Consider the following 13,241-nt stretch of genomic DNA (forward strand, 5'->3'; position numbering starts at 1 on the left):
AAATTGCCTGGGATGAAAAGCAGCGGTAAAGAGTACAAAATATTGTTCTGAGCTTAAATAATGAGGGAGTTGGTTATCAACTGGCAGTTCAGTTGAAAACTATAGAGGGGGAAGATCTAATTGTACTTAGCCAGTTGTAGGGTAGATGTGAGCTTGCAACATGCCGCAGCTGTACGAGTGGCAGCCCATGTCTAGGGCAGATCCATCCAGGAAGTGAGGGATTCTAGCACACTCCCTGCTCCTCTCTAGTCAAGCGAAAAGCCCCTGCCTGGTATAAATGCCTGTGTCAATCATTAGCTAGAAATCTAGAAGTGGGTAAATAGATTTTTGGCTTCGACTGTTGATGACAGGCTTGGAGCATTGCCAATAAGGTGGGACCACTTGATACTGTGGTGTGCTATATATTCTTGCTCCTACCTGCAATCTTCCTCTCCCACACAGAGAGCTAGCAGGCTGCACTCGAGTGGTAGCTCTGTTTGCCATGAAGGTAGCAGGGGCTTTTGTGGCTCTAGCCATTTGCTGCTGCTTGGGTGAGTATTTCCTGGGATGTTGCACAGGGATTGCTCTAGCTGAACGGGTGCTGGATTTTCATTTCGGTTAAAAGTATTTGGGTCTTGTAACACAGAGAAGAGCCTTATTTCACAAAGAAATACTATTTCTGAGGGATTATAGCAAAAATTAGACTTAAAGACTTGAGGTTTCAGCAAACCTCATACAGGCAACTCTTTTCATCTTCCTCGTTTGTAGGAGCAAATTGCTGAAGGAGCAATCTTAGTGCAGGGCAGGAGCTTATACATGCTGGCACTGTGTATAAGGGCAAAGTCAAACTGCTAGAAATGGCATCATTATCCCTGTGAGAAATATAAATGCAATCTTTAATCTCTAGGATGGTTCTGTGAGTTTACTGCGCTACACACTGGTGACTGAGAAAGATGTGTTTGGAGATGGACAGCGCCAGCGCTCAATAGTGCTCATAAACATGCATGACCACACTTTTTGAAAGTCAAATACAAAGTCTCTTAAAAGAGATTAAAATCCAAGTAGAACCTGTATCTCTTTCCTGTATCATCTTGGGGATGGATCAATAAATCTGATCTCCCCTCAAAATGAAACATTACTTAGTAACTTTTAATACCTTCTATGACCATTTGCTGGTATCATGTAGAACTCCCTATTTTCCTAACCCAAGTAAACTAGTCAACAACAGTCACTGATTTTAACAGTGTCATGAAAAGATTTGCATTTGTCTTCTATGCAGATCAATAACTTGATTTTTTTTTTCTTTCTTATTTTCTGTCTCTATTTTTTTTTCTCTCAGGTGCTGCCCTTGGAAGTGAGGTGAGCTACAGATCTCTTTATTCTGTTCTGCTCCAGGTTTCTGGTGAAATAGAAACAGTATGTAATTACCTGATGAGCAAGTGGATTAAATCTAATGAAAGCTTGGCTGTTCAAATAATACTTGCCAGAGCATGATTGAATGATATTGTGAACTTAATGAGAAAGTAAAAGATCCTCCATTTCTTAAAATATTTTCAGTTCATTAAATCAAATGAAGGGAGAATTATGCAATCCTATTATATTAACTCTTAGACATAATTTCGTTACTCCAGGTCAAAGGCAAGTAGTTACTTCCTCATGAGGAATACTGTCTTAAGATGACATGCCTGAAGGTAGCTAAGCCTATGATTTTGATAATTTCTTCTGTACAGTAAGATCTGCAGAACTGTGTTCCTTGACTAAGTTTTCTATACCTACATCCTAGAAAGGAGCAACAGGGTCTGTGCAATGGATTTGTCTGTAGGTTCTTCCTGTGCAGTTTTGACACTCCTGTTAGTCACCAGAGGCTGCAGTATGATTTGAAATGATCATAATTTGAGCTGAGGGGCTCTGGTATACAGCCAGACTCCAAATTACCAGCCACCTTTATTAGGTACTGTCTCACCCACAGTAATCCTTCCTCCATGCTGGGCCTCCCCCAGCTCTGGGAGGAAAGCATAATCAGAAACTTCTGTAGAGAAGATTCACTCCTCCTGACTGCCTGCACAGATTAAAAATAATCCTTCTAATTTACCTCTTGGCAGGAGCTGCAGGCACTGTGGCTATGGTGGTGGGAGCCTTTATGGCATTTATTTCCATAAGGGAGCCAACACTGGGACTCTGTGGTGTGTTTGCAGGTTGATTGCAGTCTTTATCCTCGTGCCGTCAGCAAAGATGGGACAGATCTGGTAGCTTGCCCCAGGAACTTGGAGCCAGTTTGTGGCACTGACGGCAACACATACAGCAATGAGTGTGGGATCTGCCTCCACAACAAGTGAGTATTGCTGGAAGCCTAGCAGAGGCTGCAGACCAAGGGGTTCAGGCTAAGGGTGGCAGCGTTGTTCTCCAAAGATGGACTGGGCAGGGGAATATGTGAGCTAGCAGCTGGGTGCCGACATCACCCGCCTTGAGGCTCTGCTGCTCTCTGCAATCCCTGACACAGGTCTTCTTTCTTCTAGCCTACACAGGGCCAGTGTGGGGAAGGCACATGATGGCGAATGCAAGACAAAATCGATTAAGGTAAGACAAAATCCATGGAAGACTTCAGCTGGCTGTAAAAGTAGTCAGCTCAAACGTCACACAAGAGTAAAACAGAACGTGCACACCTGATCTGCACAGCACAAAGAGAGCTGAGAGGGTTTTGATGGGCCATCTGCTACCATGTCTCTGTCCATTCTCATTCAGGCATCCAGCCTCTGTAATTTGGAATAAAATGAAAATGTGTTGGCTGAAGGTTGGATCTCACCACCTGGATGTCTCAAGTAGGATTTTATAAAGGACCTCAGAAAATCCAAATCACAACCCTCCTTGCTATGCCATTTTATTTCATCAGAGGAGAATTCCCACAGAACTCCCTCTGGCTTCCACTTTTGATAGTGGAATTAGTTTGGTGCTGGATTTGTCCCTGGAGGCTGAGGGGGAGAGTAAGCAGACTACATGAGAATGGTATATCTTTATATTAAAAATGTGTTGGCTATTTTTTTCCCCCCCTTTCTCTGTTCTTGCTATTTTTACAGATTGATTGCAGTAGGTACCGAAGTTCTGTAGTAGATGGTCACGTCATGGTAGCATGCCCAAGGATACTGAAACCAGTCTGTGGCTCAGATAGCTTCACTTATGACAATGAATGTGGGATCTGCGCCTATAATGCGTAAGCCTTGTGCACAGAATATCCTTCTGGATAATTAGTGACAGTTAAGGCTCTCAGAAGCCCTTCTGTATACACCAATCTTCAGGCAACTACCTCTGCCTGGTCTTTTTGGAGATGGCTTCTCCTAATTTTCCAGTACACACAACTTTCCTTCCCCATTTTCTGTCTATGCTCCTGAGGGGAATCACAGAAGAACCAGAGGATAACCCAGAGCAGAGCCATGAACAGATCAAAGTATTACTTGTTACACCTAATTGTTGCTAGCATGAAATTACCATGAGATATGGAAATACTGTGCGTTTGCTGCTGCCGTCTCTGGGGTGTGTTCAGACAAGTCAAGCAATTCCAGTGTCCCAGAAGGCAGGATGGGACTTTACTTTCTTGTCCCAGGGTGTAATGTGAAAAGTTATTCTCAAGGCTTCCTAACCAAAGTATTTCTTTCTTTCAGAGAACATCAAACCAATGTTAGCAAAAGGCATGATGGAGAATGCAAGCAGGAAGTTGGCTCTGTAAGTGCAACAGAAGTAAAAAAATCTATCTCTTGAGGCTGTTCATAGAATCCTAAGAACCCCACAGATTTCCCTAGGAAACTGCAAGAAGACTGTAAGACAAGGCTTATGAGGGACCCTGTCTGTGCTTCACTGTTCTGCACAGTGAGGGTGGATTTTTGCCTGCTCAGTGCTCCAAAGAGAGGGTCACTCCATGCATACTGCTCCAAGCTGATGTAGGAGGAAGGAAAAGGATAAGAAATGAGGAGCCTGCAGTGAGGCAGTGCTACAGAACTTACTTCCCTCCATTCTAAGCTGGCTTTTGTGCCCAGGAGAAGGGGAGGCCCAAGATTTCAGCTGCCAACGTGCTGTGCAGGCTGGCAGTTCTCTCTGGGGATCAAAAGTGTTTCCACCTTTTGCAAGTCCCATGCTGCTTGCTTTCACAGACGTGGAGAGAGTCATGAAAGTGCTAAGCATACATATTTATAGAGTATAGTTTATGGTATATTTTTTCAAGGCCAACAGTTTGGTGCCTCAGGAAAAGAAGCTCCTGTATTTCAGCACTAAACTTCTGGGATGTAGAAAAGTCCACGCTCCAACAGATAGATAACCACTTTTTTTCCTCCATCTTTTCAAACCCTTTGCTTAACTACAGAGTATCTGAAGTAATAAATATTCATAGTGCTGGGGAATCAGGGAGAAACCCAAGACAAACCAAACCAGTACTAGTCAGATTTCCAGCTGGTGAAAAACGTTTCCCATTAAATTCAGGATCCATTTTTTAATGAGAATGTCTTCTACCTGAAGGATCTTTCCTCCAAGATAGCTCTTTTTCTTATTTCTTAGAGAACTAGGATATTCTGAAAGTTTGTTTCCAAAGATTTAGCTGCAATGCATCAGGGCTTTGTCCTGTTGAGGAAACAGTGAAGGCTGGGATACAGAATGAAAATGGTTTGCATCGACTTTTCTTGCATATCAAGGGCTCTACCAGAGCTAATAATTCTCCTTACTTTGACAGGTTGACTGCGATAAGTACCCAACAGCAAACACTAAAGATGGCAAAGTATTAGTATCCTGTCCAAGGAACCTGAGTCCAGTGTGTGGCACAGATGGTGTTACATATGATAATGAATGTCAGATCTGTGCCCACAATGCGTAAGTGCCATACATACAGCACTCATTCCAAGTAGCCAGCAATGCCTTACAGTCTTAGAAACTGGATTTGGTTTGGATTTACCTGGGGTTTCCTTCTGAGAACTTCTTTGTGCTCATCAGTGTCAGATGGCAAGCTCCTTGGATTAATCTCTGGGTTGGGCAGTAACTGAGCAGAGGAAGGAATAATTCAGATTATTGCTTTAAACTGCATCTTATGAGAAGACCTGATGAGCTTGTTCATGAGTAATGTAGCTATTCTAATATGCTCTCATAGAATTTGAAGCTGTGGTTTGTCTCATTTTGCATGTGACTGTGGCTAAAAGGTTAAGCATTTAGTTCCTCAGCTTTGTTTCCCTCTTCCAGAGAACACAGGAGCCATGTTAGCAAAAAGCATAATGGAAAATGCAGACCAGAGACTTCTGAGGTAAGCATTCAGCATAAGGCACGTTCTTCCTCTTAGCTGTATCAACTGAAATGTTCCCTCAGGCTACATTTATTTTGAAAGTGAGCTGGCCTGAAGCCTGGCCTTTCTCCACATGTTTATTAACTCTTGTCAGTCCCTTGTATTGAGGATACCTACAAATCCCATCTGTCCTAAGGCAGGTGTCCTCTGGGTCCTCCTTGCCTGCTCAGCCCCAGCAGATGGGCTACATAGGAGCTAGGCACAGAGTTTTCATTCCCAATTCATATCTGCACCAACCCTTTGAATGGGGATATACTCTGGTATGCAGGGCACACCTGAGGTTTTAATTTCAATGTATCAGCTGAGAAGTCCCAGAGCTGGTGTCTAGGACATGTAGAAGTCGTTCAGTTTGGGATTAGATCTTCCTTTGAGGATACTCTCCACATGCATTGTCAGCAAAGTGCAAATTCCTTCACTGCTTGGTGCTTTGTTTATATCTGTACTGCAGAATGAAAAGGGGATTGTGTTCTCTTTTCTCTTCCAGTTTTTGCTTTTCTGGTATACCTTGCATTTAGGAATGACCATGACCCCTAGTGATTTCACACCTCACAAACTATGCATTGCTGTGCAGTTCCCTTTGTCCATGAGAGGATTCACACAGAACTGACCCAGCCTGTTTTGGAGAGAGCTGAGGTGTAGCACTACTGTTGTCTCAGCATCCCAGCACAAAAGACATGGCAGGAAGTTACATGAGGGTTTTTCTCTGAGAACAAGGACTTCCCCAGGTTTGACATTCCTGCTTTTTGCAGATTGATTGCAGTCAATACCCATCAAAAATTATGAAGGGTGGTAAAGCCCTGCTCCGCTGCCCACGGATCCTGCTCCCAGTCTGCGGCACAGATGGATTTACCTATGACAACGAATGTGGCATCTGTGCCCATAACCTGTAAGTACTGCACATAGGACTCTTTTGGAGTGACAAGCCCTGATTAGTCCTTCAGGTGGCTTTTTTTTTTCTTTTTCTTTTTTTTCTTTTTAATACCAGTATGTCTATATGACTTTTTATCTTTCAATTTCCTCAAGCCACTGTCACCTTGATTTTGTTCCCCGATGATCTGTTTGTGCTCTTTAGGGGAGCTGTGGGAGAGTCAGCTCTCACTCTGAGCATGTTAAGGGCTGTGATATTTGGGCAGAGGAAAGAATACAGAATAAACCAGGCTGGACAAGACCTCTGAGATCATCAAGTCAAACCTATCACCCAACACCATCTAATCAACTAAACCGTGGCACTAAGTGCCTCTCTTTAAACACTTCCAGTGATGGTGCTGCTGTCTGGCATACAGGGAGGACACCTAATGGGTTTGTTACCAGTCTGTGCTTACTTATGACTGGGAGAAGCTGGTTCATTAGTGAATCAGATGCTTCCTTTATCATTTATATTGGCTATAAATTTGGTTTGCTTTGTGGCATCTGGGTGTTGCAGGGCTTAGCTGGTGAGCTTTCTAATGCCATCCTCTCCCTTTCAGGGAACATGGGACTCAAGTCAAGAAAAACCATGAGGGAAGATGCAAGGAGGAAAGTACTCCTGTAAGTGTAACTAAATTGGAAATGAGCACCATCTCCTACTCTCTCTCCAGTCAGACCCTGGCTGGGCTCAATGCACCCTGGCTGCATGGAGAGGTGATGCACAGGGCTGGTGCTGCAGTTCTCTGTAACTGCTGACAGCCCTGCCACTGATGTGCTGTACAGGAGAGCAAGAGAGAGTGGGAACAGGCTGTGACTTCTGAGACAAAATGTCCCAGTACTGCAGCTCTATGAGCAGAAATCATCAGAGGCAGCCCAAGAACTGTGCAGACCATTTTAGCATGGTAGGAGACAAAGATAGAAAGCTGTGTTAGATGTCTGTGTATTCAAGCAGTGCTGGGATTTCCATTGCACTAGACAAGGAGGTTAAAAAATTCCTTGTGCTCTGGTCAGCCAGGGAAAAATCTGCTATTGGGTATGCATACAGAAATAGCTTTAGTATTCTGCACAGTAACAATATGTGCCAATAATATCCCCAAACATTTATTCTGCTTATGCAGAGCAGCTCTAAAGCATGGAAAACAATTTCATGCATCCTGAGACACTGCAATATATTTTCTATAGTAAAGACATCATTAAAAATGTCTTTGCTTTAATTTGCTCTTGAACCATGTGGAAAATATGGATAATAAGAAACACTGCAGTGGGGAAACTATGCAAAATGACAGTGGAGTGTCAGTGATGCTTAGTTAGTGTAGACTGATCTCCAAGAGGTATTTGTCTATTTATCCTCAGGTATTAAAACTGGTAGGTATTATAATTTATATATTTTTTTTTTTCAACAAGAGCTGCTGAAGAAGTTCTTGCTGCTGTTTTTCAAACAGCCAAAAGAATATCTCAGATTTGGTTAACTATGGCATGCTGGACGTAATGTCAAACACCTTAAATCCAAATTTGGAGTTAAATGCTTATTTTAAAACTTGCATGTGTACTTTGCTAGGAAACTAACCTTTTTGGGCCAGCCATTCCTTTCTTCCCTCTGTTGGCAGACAATAACAAACCCAATTAATGCTACAATTAATGCTCCTGTACATGGCACTGGTTAGGCCACACCTTGAGTACTCTGTCCAGTTCTGGGCCCCTCCATTTAGGAAAGATGTTGACTTGCTGGAACATGTCCAGAGAAGGGCAACAAAGTTGGTGAGGGGTTTGGAGCGCAAACCCTATGAGGAGAGGCTGAGGGAGCTGGGATTGCTTAGCCTGGAGAAGAGGAGACTCAGGGGAGACCTTATTGCTCTCTACAACTACCTGAAGGGAGGTTGTAGACAGGTGGGGGCTGGTCTCTTCTCCCAGGCAGCCAGTACCAGAACAAGAGAACACAGTCTCAAGCTGCACCGGGGGAGGTTTAGACTGGATGTTAGGAAGAAATTCTTCATAGAGAGAGTGATTGCCCATTGGAATGGGCTGCCCGGGGAGGTGGTGGAGTCACCATCATTGGGGGTGTTTAGGAGGAGACTTGATGAGGTACTTGGTGCCGTGGTTTAGTTGATTAGATGGTGTTGGATGATGGGTTGGACATGATGATCTTGAAAGTTTCTTCTGCTCCATTCTGCTCCATTCTGTTCTGTTCCTAATGGGAGACTGTTTTTCCTCCGGCAGAAGCCTTTAAAATCTGGAGGATCAAAGTGGGCAGACTGCAGATGTCCACTGCACTCTTACATCTCTTAGCTGCTGACCCAGCATCATTATTTTATCTCCTCAGGTTGACTGCACTACATACCTGAGCAATACCAAAACCGGTGAAGCCATTGCAGCCTGCCCCTTCATCCTGCGTGAGATCTGTGGGACAGATGGTGTCACCTACAGCAATGACTGCGCACTCTGTGCCCATAACATGTAAGCCCTGGAAGGTCACCTCCTGAGAGCTCAACTGAGCAACTTGTTAAGCCATTTTAACTCTGCCTTCTCTTCCAGCGAATTTGGAACCGATGTTGCCAAGAAGCACGATGGAAGATGCGCAGAAGTTCCCCAAGTAAGTGAAACCTAGCGAAAAAGGTTGAGCCTGGTGCTAATTGCACAACGGGGATAAACCTTGGTTGGTTTTAGCGGTATGGCTTTCACTGAGGGTTATAACCTGTGCTATCCTTCCTTCTGTGGGTGAATAGCACCCTCCTGGCTGCGGGAACATTGTGCACTTCCTGCACGTAGTCAGGAAAAGAAAGAAGAGAGGACAGGTGAGGAATGAGTTATGAGACAGGTATCATGAATGATTTAAGGCTTTACAAGAAGAAATCCTTTTCCCACAGCAGTCTATCACCGCTGCCTTGGGAACTCAGCAGCGTGTTTTGGCAGCATGGGAAGGGGATGCAGAGGACCCAGGGCAGCCATTGCCTTCTGGATGCTTGCATTTTACAAAAGGATGTTTTGTGAAGATTAGAAAATTGCCTGTGTTTTGAAAGCTGATACCTAATGCACTAGAGGATTCAAGCCCTACTCTGGGGTTTTTTTGCTTCATTGGTTGTGGTTTTTTGCTGTTGTTTTTTTGGGGGGCTTTGCTTTTTTTTTATTGTAAATGCAATGTAATCTAATGTATACTGACAATGAATCTTGTAAAAATACCAGATTAACGATATTTGGCCAGCTCTAAATTATTTGCACTGGCTGGGGAATAGAAGAACAAAGCCATCTCATTAGCATGTTTGAAAGAGTCAACATGCCGAGTCAGATATTTCATTTCTATACAAACAAACTATGAAATGTCATTCCTTTGTTTCCCAAGTACGCTCTGTGCTCAGGCCGGGGGAGATACATAAATCAGGGAGGAAGAGCTCAGGCTGGAGAAGCTGGGAGTGCTGAAACACAAGGCCAGTTCTTCAACCAGTGTAAATCAGCCTCAATTGCTGTCAATCCTGCTGGCAGATTTCAACACTTGGAGCTATTCTCTTTCGACAAAAGACCTGTCAGCACATCTTCCCTCCATTCTTGTGGGCCATGAAAAACACCTTGGTCACAGTTGGTCCTCTTGCAGAAAGTGCATAAATCATGCTGGTTTGATTTGCAGATGATTTTTGAGCTACATTTCATAATATCCCAGTAGGTTCAGCAAGGTATAAGGGCATCATGACAGGTATAAAGCTCAGTGAGTAATGTCTACCTTCAAGCCTTGATTCAGTCTTCTCCACTACAAGGCTGTGAGAGGAAATTGCTAGTTTTCCATGAAGAATGAGCTTATATATAACCATAATTTGTCCTATGGCAGAGGCACAAGAAGAGGGTTGGTTGTGTCTAGATGCCCTTGCACAGAGCAGAGCCCTTGCCAGAGCTTTTGCTGTCTTTGTTCCTCAGCTCAACTGCAGCCACTACCCAACTTCCACACTGAAGGATGGCAGAGAGCTGATTGCCTGCACGATGATCTATGACCCTGTCTGTGGTACTGATGGTGTGACTTACGCCAGTGAGTGCACACTGTGTGCTCACAACCTGTAAGTACCCATCCTTCTCTCTGGTAGTGGTTGGATCTGTGAGTGCCATGTACAAGGGCTTTCTCTGAAACCCTGTGCTAGATGGGTCATATCTTTCTGCCCTTGTCCTGCTGCTTGCCCCAGTTTGTGTTTGATGTGAGTGTTGAACCCCAGAGACCTGTAAAGGGAGATGCATCAGCTGGGGAGAGTGCTATTCCAGGAGACACATGCTTGGCCTATAAGAGCATGTTCTTGTTAGTGCTGTGCAGGAAATGCTTAAACCACCTTATCTCAAAAACTGCTGTGCCCCTGGTGGGAGTCTGGTTTGTTCTTGCACTGCAGTATTAATGGGGAAGGTTGTGGTTAATGATGGTCTCTCCTTTCGCCAGGGAACATCGGACCACTCTTGGCAAAAGGAAGAATGGACGCTGTGAAGAGGATATTACAAGAGTGAGTGGGAAAGGATTGGAACAGAGTGAGGTCCAGTGCCTGTAAAACTCATGGGGGACAGTCCTCTGCTCTGAGTTACAAACTTGGGGCAGCTGTGGCATGCAGATCTAAGGAGATCCTTTGGGAATTTCACATGGGTCATAAAGCAGACAACATCCATCCCATTGCTCTGTAACAGTGTAGGAAAAGATGTGGCAGTGGGCAGAGATAGTGCAAGATCACATCTGCCACCAGAGGAACTTGGAGTTGGTTGTTATGATGGCACATACAGCTTCACAGCTGAACGGGGTGGCATTCTGTATGCTGGGGGGACACAGTCATCTCTCCAGCAGGGAGAGACTCATGTCTGTCTTCTGTGCACAGGAGCATTGCAAGGACTTTGAAGAAATCTCTCCTATCTGCACCCTCGAATATTTGCCCCACTGTGGCTCTGATGGCCAAACATACAGCAACAGATGTGGTTTCTGCAATGCCTATCTGTACGTACAACAGTAAACCCCTTCCTTTCGTGATCAATTCCTGTACCTACCACAAATGCAGGGCTGTTGTCATGATGTGGTTTTAACTAGCTGCTTATGGGCATACACTGGACGTGGACCATGACTTCTGTGAAGAGATGGAGCATTTTTGCATTTGAAGGAAAGATGTCAAGGGCCCATTTCTGTGATCAGTATGTGGCCTCCTGTTTGTTAGCTTCAATGATACTTTACTCCTTTTCACCAGCCACATAATCTGTCCCACAGGCTCATTCAATGCATGTGGAAAGTACTTCACCAAACCAACTGAACTGTACCAAATGTGTGAAGCCTTTCATTTTTCCCTCAATGAAAATAATGAAAGGGAGTATTTGGGCTTTTTGAGACTGTTCTTTATTTCCAGCCAACACTTGCACTAGTGAAGTGGTGAACAGGGCTTCAGCACTGAATATGCTCTGTCTAATCCTTCTCTCTCCTTTTCTTACCAGGAAAAGCAGAAAGACTCTCAACCTCATGAGCATGACTGAATGCTAAGTCCATGCTGGACTCCAGCCCAAGAAGACATGTTCCTTTGCATGTGACTTCCCATGGGCTGATCTTCCCCAGCAACTTCCCTTCAGTTTGTCTCATTTCCTTAGCTCCTGAAATACTTGTTCAATAAACTCACTTGGCAACATTTCACTGTCTTAATGCCACATTCTTTTTGCCCCTTCTCCTCCCTGACATGGTACTTCTAGTGGTGCATATGTATTTTTCTGTTGGTGTTCTGCTCTACAAAACATGGGTAAATCTTTTCCTGACACCTGTGCTCTGATGAAGGCCTGGCCTCCCCTTGGAGCTCCCAGGTGTGCACTTAGTCCTCAAAGTCTCCTTGACATTATTAGTCTCACCTAACCATTAATATCTCTTCATAAGCTGATATGGACTCCATCTTTATAGTCAGTAAAAAGAGATGTTCACCTCAGGGCCATGGTCCACCTCCTTCACAGGGCAGTGCCTAGGATGTGGGTGGGTGGTTGTTTTCAAGAGCAGCCCTTTCTTGCTGTGGGCTAGAAAGGGAAACTGGCTGCCTAGCAAAGAGGTGCCCTAGTCCTGATTCTTATTGCCTGGTCAACCTGTGCCATGGAAAAAGCAGTGGCTGTCTGGAATGGTGATCCCAGCCTGTCTCCACTGAATTTGTCCTCTGTGTTGAATGCTGTTATAGGATATAATTTACAGGAGATGATGCTGAGCTCCCTTCAGGGTCACAGACAGCAGTGGCCTCTCCTGAAATCTATTGATTTATTATTGCAAAAGCATGCCTCCAGGACTGGTGAGCAGAAATAGAAATCTGGTCTGGGGAGGGAGGCAGCCTTTGCACATCTCTGCAGCTGCCTGCCTTCTAAAGCTGTGTGGGAAGGAAAAGGAGGCAGAAGTGACCAGTTTTAACAGAATGTGTAACAAGTCATAGGGAAGTGGTTCTGCCTGATAGTTATGTTTTGCCTACTTTTTTTAAGGTCAAAGAGCTCAGGACCTTGTGATATAATTGCTATCACTTTGGTGTCTGTATGGATGGCAGGGTGGTGGGGCTGCCCCTTCATCTGTTGACAACACAGGCACAACCAATATACCCAACTGCACAGCAGGCCACCAAAGCTGTTGCAAGTTCACTATTTCAGGGTGAAAGGGTTTCTTCTGAACTATAGCTAGTGCCTCTCTGATTCAATGTCCCATTGTTGTTTACCAGAGAATAGTACAATTATTTGGACTGGTTTGGAAAGTCAGCCTTTGAATTGTCGGGCTAGAAGAATAGACTGAAGGCAAATGTTAATGACTTGGAGATACTGTGGGTATTGTACCAGGGAACAAGGCCATTATACCTCCATGCCATTAGTGTCTGTGCCTGGCATGTACTTTTCAAGATGATTTGTAACTAACAATGGGTTATTGTTCTTTTCTTGGGTTTGTGTCCTAATGTAAACATTATTTTGGTTTATATAATCTTTTTGCCATTGGACAAGATGATGTTGGACAAGATGACCTTGGAGGCACCCTTCGAACCCAAAGCATTCTGTGATTCTGTTAAGGTGTTTTTGCAGAGCACGCTTCTTTAGTCTT

The 13,241-nt window shown here is 44.2% G+C and overlaps 1 protein-coding gene across 1 annotated transcript; it reads left to right on the top strand.

The window, feature by feature from the left end:
- Positions 1-409: 409 nt before the first annotated feature.
- LOC104303916 (serine peptidase inhibitor Kazal type 5) lies at positions 410-11,834 on the top strand. The gene is made up of 16 exons (XM_054168419.1): positions 410-530; positions 1,319-1,338; positions 2,175-2,311; positions 2,496-2,556; positions 3,054-3,187; positions 3,636-3,696; positions 4,694-4,830; positions 5,194-5,254; positions 6,043-6,179; positions 6,760-6,820; positions 8,520-8,653; positions 8,732-8,789; positions 10,103-10,239; positions 10,608-10,668; positions 11,032-11,147; positions 11,633-11,834. The coding sequence occupies exons 1-16, from the start codon at positions 482-484 to the stop codon at positions 11,676-11,678; spliced, it is 1,410 nt and encodes a 469-aa protein (XP_054024394.1). The 5' UTR covers positions 410-481; the 3' UTR covers positions 11,679-11,834.
- Positions 11,835-13,241: the final 1,407 nt, after the last annotated feature.

The sequence above is a fragment of the Dryobates pubescens genome, chromosome 16 (genome assembly GCF_014839835.1).
Source record: "Dryobates pubescens isolate bDryPub1 chromosome 16, bDryPub1.pri, whole genome shotgun sequence".
In the NCBI taxonomy this organism is placed as follows: Eukaryota; Metazoa; Chordata; class Aves; order Piciformes; family Picidae; genus Dryobates; species Dryobates pubescens.

Coding starts and splice junctions, on each gene's coding strand:
- LOC104303916 (XM_054168419.1), top strand. CDS start 482: ATGAAGGTAGCAGGGGCTTTTGTGGCTCTAGCCATTTGCTGCTGCTTG. Junction 8,654..8,731: donor GCACTCTGTGCCCATAACAT/GTAAGCCCTGGA, acceptor CTTCTCTTCCAG/CGAATTTGGAACCGATGTTG. Junction 8,790..10,102: donor GATGCGCAGAAGTTCCCCAA/GTAAGTGAAACC, acceptor TTTGTTCCTCAG/CTCAACTGCAGCCACTACCC.